The following is a 10,673-nucleotide window of genomic DNA, read 5'->3' on the forward strand; positions in this document are numbered from 1 at the left end:
ATATACATATATAATTGGGAAGGTTTAGCTGCATTGAAGAATAGATACTGGAAAACAATTGTTGCATCATCATCGGCCTGGCCCTCCAGCTCGCTGGGTTGGACTGGGCCGAACTACCAAATGGGCTGCGGCAAACGAATTGGTCGGTCGATCTGGATCTCCATGGGCTGGGGGGCGCACCTGCTTGCATGGGCCGCTACACGCATATGATCCATCCATTTCATGTGGACGGGTGCTTTTGGCCCAAAAGAATTGTCCTCGATGAGAAATATGCATGTGGTTGCAGCTTGAAAAGAGGAGAGAGAGAGATCCAACAGGACAACAAAAAGAAGTTTGAGACACCGTATCCAACTCCAACGTAACTGCAAATCCGAAATCTAGTACCTTTTTATATCCGACCTTAGCTAGCTCCTCCTCGACTTCCCGTCAAATTTGGACACATCAAATTCGAATTCCTTAAGATCGAGTTTGGATTGGCTGTCTAGGAGGGTTACATCGTCGGCGACCACAGGGACAGGGTGGCCAGCGCCGCCCTTGGCTAGGCCAGGTCTTCATCGGCGACGAGCATCCGCCAGGTATGCCCCCGCTCATCCCCTTCCCTTCATCGGCGACGAGCATCCTGCTGTGGTGTGCAAGAAATCCAACACCCCAAACCCCTAACGTAATGCTATGTGTATTCGGATCTCACCATGTATTTTATTTTTTACCAACTAATTTCCACATATATTTTGCAATAGTTATCAAGCTTAAATTTGCCATGGTAATCCATATATATAGGAAAAAAAGAGAAGTATACCTGAGTACACAAGTTCAGGTGGTTCGTCGAGAATAAAAAGGACGCAATCAGCTGCTTGATCAAAAGTAAGCAAATATGCCTCTTTTTAGGATCCCAAGTTGTTACTGATCATAGCCTATGATGCACTTCCAACAGAGGAATAATGGGACATCGTTTCGAAATGTTGATATTCTTCTCTGGAAATCTTACAAAATTGCATACTCCACTCAACAAGAAGAAATATTTTTCATGTTTGGTATGTGATGGCTTTTTGCTACCATTTGTACCAATTGTCCGAAACAAAAGTCAAGGATTCTCTCAGTTCATTGGGTTGGTGGTTCGTGATTAGAAGCTTGGTATTTCTCCTTTAGTCATGATGGGGGATAGTTTCATGAACCATACATTTTAATTTCGTAGTCACCTCATGCTCTCCAGTTCATCTGGCTTTCAAGTAGTTTACGTAATCTAGTGTTTGAGGAATTTATCTTGACACTTTCAGTTTTGGAATGGAGAATTATCTAATGGGAAGAGGAGCAGCATCAAACGACAGCCAAGACAAAACAATCTGTAACAGGAGAAAGGCCAATATTAAATTTGAAGATCTTCCAGAGGTATGTTTGCCTTAACGTTGAGTGTAAATGGACTTTGTAACTCTTCATGATTTGCCATTACTTTGTAGCAGGACGTACAATGCACAATTTTATCAAAATTGCCTCTAAAAGAGGTTGTTAGGGCCAGCGTCTTATCAAGTGAATGGAGATATTTGTGGGTTAATTGCCCCAAGTTATGCTTCAACAGGGCTGAGATGTCTGGGCATAAAAGGTGCATGAAAAAATTCATCGATACTGTCAACGCTGTTTTACAGAAGTGCCGTGGTGATGTGGTTGAAGAATTTAAGGTGAAATTTGGATTTGACACTACACTTGCTGATCATGTCAACAGTTTTATTAGTTTTGCTGCATCCTCGCGGGTAAAAGTTCTTGCTTTTGATCTGGAGCCTTTTGACTCTGGGCTCCGATATGATCACTACATATTTCCATTTGATCTTTTTAACAATGAAAGCATCTCCTGTCTACAAAGTATTCAGCTTAGCTTTGTATCATTGGAGCCACCTTTCCAGTTTAGTGGTTTCCCAAACCTGAGAAAGCTTGATCTGAGGGTGGTGCATGTGACTAGAAAGGATCTTGAAGATACACTGTCCAGTTGCTGTAATATTGAGTGGCTAAGTATGGACAGATGCCATCTTAAGGATGAATTAAAGGTGGATACCCCTATGTTCCATCTGCAACATTTACGTATTGTGCACTGCGAATTGACCAAGATAGAGTTCCATGCTGTAAATCTAGATACTTTTGTATACAAAGGATCCTTTCTGCCTATTGTCCTCAACCATTCAAGGAAGTTGGATGATGTAAGAATTACGTTATATCAAACAATCTTTCAGCATGTTCTCGCAGCACTCCTCGATGGCCTTCCAAGCATGAAGAATCTGACTTTTCATATTTATTTTCCACGAATAGAGGTTTGCTGTTAAAATAATCTTGATGTTTAAATTCTTCTCACCTGACAAAATCTATTCAGTAATTTTCTATTTTTTTGCCTTTCAGATGCAAGGGTTGAGAAATAACCCATACAAGTTTTCTCGTCTTAGGAATTTACAGTTGTTCATGAACATAGACCGGAAAGATGCTGACAAACTTTTTTGTTTGGTCTCTTTTCTAAGAGCCGCTCCTCTTATTGAAAGACTGGAGGTTCATGTAAGTGCTCTTCTGGGTTATTATCACAAATGTATTTTGTTTCCAATTTACGTTAGTCCATTTTACTACTTTCAAGTTTTGCAAAAGTTTCAAAATCAACCTTAAATTATAAAAACAGATGTTTGCATTAACTCATTTTATCTAGTTGGTTTTTTTAGGTATTTGAGGTGACACTTAATGCCCCTTTATGTGTTTTTCTGATGCAATGAATTGAGAACATTTAAGGTTGTTATCTTCAGTTCATCTGTTAGCTGTTATCTCGTTTGGTGCCATGCTTTCTTCGTACAATTATTCAGTGTTTTAAAAGGATATAGGAATGATTCATACGTTATCTACACGAAGTGTGGAGTCATTACTATTGTTTTAGACAAGATCTCTAATGACACCTGGTGAATAACATCACACATCTCACTTCAGGAATTTTTATGACAATGTGCCGTACTAGTGTACCTATTACCCATGAACACCACTTGTTATTTGAAACCATGGGGTCTTCTATTCAATTTAGAAAACAAGGGCAGTTAATTTTTTACTTTCACCATATGGATTTGTTAATGCTTTCGATGAGGTTTTTCTTCTTTATCATGATTCAATAAAGGTGCAGGCCCGTACCTAAGCTTACGAGACCCTGGTGTGAAATACAAAATGGTAGCCCCATATTTCCAAAATGCAAATAACAAAAATATATTTATACTTCATAATGTAATTATTATAAGCATTAATGCATGCTGCAATGCGAGGATAATAGAATTCAAACCCAAACTAGCCAAGCATACACTGTAAGCTATTGGGCATGATGTGGAAAAGATTGGATTATAACATGCTTAATAGGCTAATTGCTACTTAGAGTGGCTCCTCGAAATTGGAGGCCCGGCGTGGTCGTGCCACTTGCACCCCTAATGCACGGCCCTGGTTTCCATTTACCATCGCATTACACATCACAAATGCTAGATATACTTCGATGAGGTTGTTTCTTGTATGTTAGATTTGATCAAGGTGGTTTCCATTTACCAATGCAATACACATCACAAATTCTATAGTTATATCAGAATTAATGGAGCCGACTAACTGTAGAAGAATTTTCTGTGTGGATGAATGAAGGTTGACCAAGGGGTCTTCTGTATTATTGCATCATTAGAATACTACACCATTTATATGTTATAGATATCTGGGTGTTCAGAGGATTTACAAAATTCCATCACATTTGCAAAGCCATCTGTCAATAAAAGGCCAAGAAAGGGGCACCATGTATTGAAAGCATTTTCTGTGTGGATGAATGAAGGTTGACCAAGGGGTATTTTGTATTATTGTTGCATTATTAGAATACTACACCATTTCTATATTATAGATATCTGGGTTGAAATTAGCACTAAAAACATTCTAAGAGATCTCCAAATGATTGTTTTTTGAAGTTGTGAATAACACAGATATCATATTGTTCAATGAAGTTTCAATATTTCAACATGATGAGTTGCTGACGATTCTTTTAATGCGTGCACCCACACATACAAAAGTAATTACGTCATGCGTCATGACACCTTAGGCATATACAAGTATTTGAGTATTTGTACATAGCAAACTATTTTGTTTTTCCCCTCAAACAACGCAGGAGAGCTGCGTGTCATCTAATTAAGAGAGAACTAATTTATCTTTTTTAACCTTACAGTTTGGATTTATGGATTTGATCCTTATTTATGGTTTGCGGATGTGGGTCCTGAAAGGCAGAACCTTCAGCAATATGAATACAAACATTTGAAGAGTATGTATATTACAGGATATAAAGGAGCAAGAGGCCAACTTGAATTTATTCTTCATGTTGTGGAAAATGCCCCTGTGCTGGAGGTTTTAACTGTACATACCACTCGAGCTGTGCTGGAGGTTTTAACTGTACATACCACTCGAGCTATGCATGATCATGCTGACCAGATTAGTAAATGTTGTCTAAGTCAAAAACATTCCCCAACATTGAAGTTTTGTGTTGTTCAAGACATATAATATTGGTGCGATAAGTACTCTATATGCATGTTGTGGAGCTCTTTTATTGCCTATATAGGTAGGAGATTATTGTAGTATAACATTCATGTATCAAGTTATATCTTTAATATTTTTCCTCCTCTAAAAGCTTGCGTGAATAGTCGATCAAACTCCCTAAATTTCAATGAACCCTTTTAAACCCTAAGCTTTAATCTTTTTTTTTGGGTAGCTTTGTTTGGTTGTGCGTACTATTTGGTTTATGCATGCATGCAATGCAATGATTCAAAATGTATGATGAACCTTATGTTTGGTTAGATAAACCGCACCAACTCATCCTAGATGAAACCATCTCACTTGAGATACATAGTTTTACTATACGAATTGATGGACCATATGGTTTAAGAAAATTTAATTTGTTGAACTATATATATCATTCAGGAGGATAACCATTTGGTGCCTGCAAGCAATCACCGTCCTTGAGAAAATAACCATTTGCTAATGATAGATTAATTAGGCTTAATAGATTCATCCCGTCGTTTAGCCTCCATTTGTGTAACTAGTTTTATAATTAACTTATATTTAGTCCTCCTAATTAGCCTCCGAATATTTGATGTGACACAGATTAAACTTTAACTCAAGGAACCAAACACCCCTTAGCGCTTGGGTAGGGATATTAGCATGGATTGGATCTGCACATGAGTATTTAGAATTTTTTTTTTTGAGAAATACGCGGGAGAGCTGCGTATCATTATATTAAGAAGAAGTTAAAATAGATACAATGCGGGCCTTTTTCGGACGTACGCACACGGTTTTGGTTACAATAAAGGTTTACATTCTAAGGAACAACAACTGATTATGAGGCAGCAACTGATCAAAATAGAAAGGCTACCCCTACGGAGGATACCCATGAACCTTGCTCCTACCGCACATCGTCAGGCGTTGGCGTGGCCGGCATCGCTCGCGATCTGCAAGAGATCAGCGTCAGTGAGGAGAGATGCCGCCGGGAAGACATCCCTCAAAGCTGCGAAATGACGCGGCTGCATAGTGGTGGCCAAGAACTTGTCAAAGTCCTTTACCTGCTCTGCGTCACCGTCGTTCGTAATTATGCCGAGCTTCTTCATTGTTAGGATCTCCCCCTTTTTAGAGGGCCGGATGGCGAGGTTCAATGTTTGCTTGGCTAGGCGATTGCTTCTTCGTGGCGTCTGCAGCCGTCGCAGGTGTAAGGCGTTGGCCGGCATGCGAGCGTCACCTGCAGAGCCAAGCGAACTGAGTTAAGGAACACGGCTGTTTTCTCCTTTGCAGCCTCGGCATCGTTGGTTGATATCAGTGCGCGTTCTGCCGGCGCTGGTGCACGTTCATGCAGTGGCTGCTTAGCAAGCCTGTTGCTCCGTCGAGGCGTCGGTGCAGGCACGGGCGCAGGCGCTGGTGCTGGCCCGGTGGCAAGGGGAGAGCGCTGCGTGAGGCGGACGCTGTCCAAGAAGGCAGCGGCCGGCGCAGTGGCTGCCGTGGCACTGTCACTGAGCGTGGATGGAGCAACTGGCGGTTGCGACACCGGATTGAAGCTTCCGTCATCATCGGGTCGTCAATTCGGTCAGCGACAGCATGGCGAGGAGGCAGCAGGATCTCGGGTGGCAGCTCCATGGTCTCCCCCGCACAGTCTTGACGAGTTGTCGAGTTGGTGTTGCTGTTGCAGACGTTCTCGGTCGCAGTTGATGGCCCTGTAGCAGCGGCAGCGCTACAGTCCTTGAGCCGCGCGCGCACGTCCCTGACACCTTGCGCTGCAGTCCTTGGGCGTGGTGACGTCGAAGCTGGGCCGGGTCAGCCTCCGGGGCGGAGGAGGATGCGCGCGCCGGCAGCACCGCACCCGGCGGCGGCGACGTGGGCGCATTGCTCCTGAAGCGCACCTCAGCCAGTGGACCGTCGCGCGGAGCGTTGGCGCCGTCTTCCACACCTAAGGCTGTAGAGAGACCATGCAGCCGAGGACCATAACCTCTAGGCCCGCGAATGTCCGCCAGCATCGCGTGGCGCTGGATGCTCCAGGATGGCACCGTTGCTTGAGGGGGGTGGCGACGGCGTGCGACCGCAGGCCTCTGGACCAAGCGGCGTGGGAGGGGACCAATGGCGAAGACGAAAGATGCGGCGGCCGCCAACCCCACCAGAGGATGTAGAGCACGCCGGACTGCGCGGCCTCGTGCATTCCCGAGCCAAGTGCCAAAAACCACGACACCTGAAGCATCTTGTTGGCAGCCTGCAATTCGCCACCACATGACTGAAGGACAGGCAGTTGAAACACCTCCCGTAGAACTCCGGTGGGATCCCACGTTCCGCCGGCCGGGGAGGAGCCGTTGCCTTCGCCAGATGGCGCTGGGCCAACCGTTGGCGGCACCTTCTCCGGGATCTCGAGCGGCGGCTTTCGGCTTTCGTCCAGCCTTCCTCCTCCTCCTGCCCCTGGGTGGCGACCGGTTGCACGAGGACCGACCGCAAACGTCCGCAGCCAGCGGCGCACTCAGGCCACCGAAGCGGTAGGCCGTGCACCAGGGACGTCTGGCCGCGGCGTCGCTCAGGACGGCGGCCCCGACCCTCCCTGGTGCAGGCGTCGCGGCGGTCAACCACCTTGGGATGTGGCGACGAGGAGCCACCGACGACCGGTGAGAGCGTGGCGGCAGCTTGAACCGGGAGGTGCTCCGGCGGGGAAGGAGGGCGGAGAAGGACGTCCCGGTCACTAGATGAAGCCATGAACGTATCATTGCACGATGACCTTCGTCGACCGGCTGCGGACGTTCCTGCTCCCGTGGAGCTACGTGCAGGTCCGGCGGCACCGGTGGCGCACCTGGGTGCACCACGTGGACGCGGCCACCGCGCTCGCCGTGTCCCCGGACGGCGCTCTCCTGTACTCGGCGTCGTGGGACCGGAGCCTCAAGGCGTGGCGGCTGTCGGGGTTCCGGTGCGCGGAGTCCGTCGCGGCCGCGCACGACGACGCCATCAATGCGCTGGCGGTGTCCCCCAACGGGCACGTGTACACGGGCTCGGCCGACAAGAAGATCAAGGCGTGGAGGCGCCACCCGGAGCGGAGGAGCAAGCACGTGCTCGTGCAGACGATGGAGCGGCACAGGCGGCGGTGAACGCGCTCGCTCTGGGGGTCGACGGGAAGGTGCTCTACTCCAGCGCGTCCGACCGGTCGGTCGTGGTTTGGGAGCGCGCCGGCGACGGGCGCATGGAGGCCACCGACACGCTCCTGTGCCTGGCGGCGGCCGGGGACGTGGTGTGCAGCGGCTCGGCGGACAGGACGGTGAGGGTGTGGAGGAGGAGAACGGAGAACACGGGGTACACTTGCCTGTGACCGCGGTTCGTTCGGTGGCGCTTGTCTGCAGCGGCGCATTGGATGGTGAAGTGAAGATTTGGAGCGTGCTTGTTCCTTGCTTGCTTGAAAGATAATAGCAATCATGTACAAGTACACCCAAGATTATCAGGATCCCGATCCGCACTCTAGTATTTTACGCTGGTGATTCACAATTCTAATGTGCGAAAAAGTCAGGGTGATGTGGCTGTTTTGTTCAATGGCAGCGAAGCCTGGTAACTATATTCATTTGTTGATCACTGAAACTCTGATGAGTGCAACAGAAATACTTCTACCCACTGATACTTGGACGCCAATCATATTCATTTGTTGACGGTTAATAAATCGACGAGACAACGATGATACACTGTGCTATGACCTTGATTACGAAGAGGGTTGCAAACAGAGCACACTGGGCATGCCTCCACTACGTCCAATGTGGGATTCTTCATTTTTTCTTGTGTATGTATCGAGTACAATGAGGGATGTCTAAACCTAGCTACAAGGACGATGAGATGTAGACCACGCTTAGGGTTAGGCGAAGTCAAGTACAAAAATCAATCTTCTTTCTATCCGCCGGTCTTCCCCATCTCGTTAGTGCTACAATCAGGGGCGAAGCCAAGTTAGGCTTGCCGAGTGCACAGTCATCAGGGAAAAAAATAAAATTTCAGAAATTAGAACTTAATTTCCACCACTTGTACACTTCCTGAACTCCGATGCGTGCACCACCATCTGGCCCAGCAGCCCATGCTTGTTGCGCTTGCATACTTTCTTTGCAGGCAGGACAACGCAATAAACAAACGGGTATTTTATCAAAAAATAAACAAACGGGTAGTTCAAAGCATTGTATTAGAAAAAGCCCACACGGACGGGCCAGTGGTCGTCTGCTAACAAGCCAAGTGTGCCGCGTGCATGACGAGCAAGAGTTGCACTAGTAGAAAAATCACCTTCCATCCCCAACAAAAATCTCGGTTGTTTTTGAACCGGGACTAAAGATAGTCTTGGGGCCAAATTTTGTAGTTTGCCAACCGGGACTAAAGGAGGTTTTTTGTCCCGGTGAAAGATCCAACCCTAAGATGGAGATCTTTAGTCCTGATTAGTTAGTCTCGGTTGGGAAAACGATACCCGAGAAATTGTGGTTGCTCAAAATGCAAAAACTTCGTCGTCCAGGTTCCAAATTGCAAGTTGCAAAAGATGGGGAGGCATCATTCGCTCATCGCCAGCTGCTGCAGCACGCCTCCTCGCTAGATCGGTGCCCACGGCCTCAAGCTGCTTGTAAGCTTCCTTTTCTTTTTCTCTCCGCTACAGCATCCTACCGGAATCTTGTTTTGCTCCAAATTTCAATGGTATGCAACTAATTTCCTCACAAATGTTTTGGGTGCAAATCAATTTGTTTGAAGTAATAATGTAGTGTTTCAATTTCTTTGGTCACCAATTCTGATTTATTCATTTAAATTGCAATGTTACGGTCTGCATTTAAAGGTTTTGCTTTTGCAAATTGCAACAAATAGGCAACTAAGAAAGAATCCATCAATATGTGAGACTTGGGATATTGGAGTAATATACAAAATTATGTAATTGGGGAATTGGTGTAATAATATTGGAAATATGTATTTTTTATCTCTTAAGTATTTTGGAAGTGCCCCTCATGCATACTTGGAACATTCTAGAAGATTGTGGAGATATCAAGAGACTAACTTTCCCATGTATAATGATAAGATCATGGGAAGGTAAGAAGGTTCTAGAAAATTGGAGAGAATGCGTGAGCCATAATTGTCATGTTTCATGGTGAAATGGTGAATACTCTAGAACTAGATATTTTAGCATGCTAGAAATATAAGAAACTAGATAAGGATGAGGAGGGGTCTAGAGTTAGGATATTTTGTATTGAAGAGTGTGGCAATTGCTACGTGAAAATACCACAATGATCATGAACATCTATAAATAGAGGTGCTCCCTTCTGATTTCTCAACAGTGTGTAAGATAATTATTAGCATATACATGCATAACATAGTGTAATTAATAAAGACCAGACAGTCAGCTGAGAGACATGACCTACCAAAACCTTTGGGCTTATGACTATATTTGCATTGAAAGGCTAAAGTTTAGCACTAACTCAACCAAACAAAAAGGTTAATCGGTGGGCTAAACTTTAGTTAAACCTAAAAAAATGTAAAAGCATCAGTTAGGATAAACTTTAGTTAACAAAAAAAAATGTAAAAGTATTATTTAGGCTTAAGAGCCTTATATTGTATTCCATCATGATAAGTAGTGCTTCCATTATACTTAAATATCTTTATTGTACACTTGTTGCCATAAATTTTGTTGGCTCCGACCCAACTTCCGCCGCCTTTGTTCATTTTACGATTAAATCCACCAACTCTACCTTTTGCAGGTGTCAATAATTATAGGACGAAATAAGCTATGCCATTTTTAGCATACTTCTTTAGTTCTTCAAAAGATTCATCATATATGTTGATTTTATGTATGTCACTGGGAAGTTCACAATTTAGGTTATGCACACGTTGTGACAGAATATCTTCAAGTTCACTACGAGAATATTCATCATCAATCTGAAAGATAAGACAAAATATAAGTAAAAATACAAAATGATGACGAACATCACATGAGAAAATCATAAACTAACAAGACTTACGAGTCTGAATTTTGCTACCAAGAACAAGAAGTCTTTTGGATAGATAATTGGTTGCATGGTTGTTCAGTGGAGAACCTCGCACCTATGGTTTTTGCAAGTGTGCCTTCTAGAATTCGTAAAAGGCAAAAAGTGGCTGAAGCATTGGCCAACGATGGATGGGTCTGTGTAATACGT

The 10,673-nt window shown here is 44.8% G+C and overlaps 1 protein-coding gene across 1 annotated transcript; it reads left to right on the forward strand.

Annotated features, from left to right (window-relative positions):
- The first annotated feature begins 1,580 nt into the window (after positions 1-1,580).
- Positions 1,581-2,741, forward strand: LOC111257734. Its single transcript, XM_022827814.1, has 3 exons — positions 1,581-2,297; positions 2,383-2,532; positions 2,691-2,741. Exons 1-3 carry the CDS (start codon positions 1,581-1,583, stop codon positions 2,739-2,741), a joined length of 918 nt encoding a protein of 305 aa, XP_022683549.1.
- The last annotated feature ends 7,932 nt before the right edge of the window (positions 2,742-10,673 follow it).

The sequence above is a fragment of the Setaria italica genome, chromosome VI (assembly GCF_000263155.2).
Source record: "Setaria italica strain Yugu1 chromosome VI, Setaria_italica_v2.0, whole genome shotgun sequence".
In the NCBI taxonomy this organism is placed as follows: Eukaryota; Viridiplantae; Streptophyta; class Magnoliopsida; order Poales; family Poaceae; genus Setaria; species Setaria italica.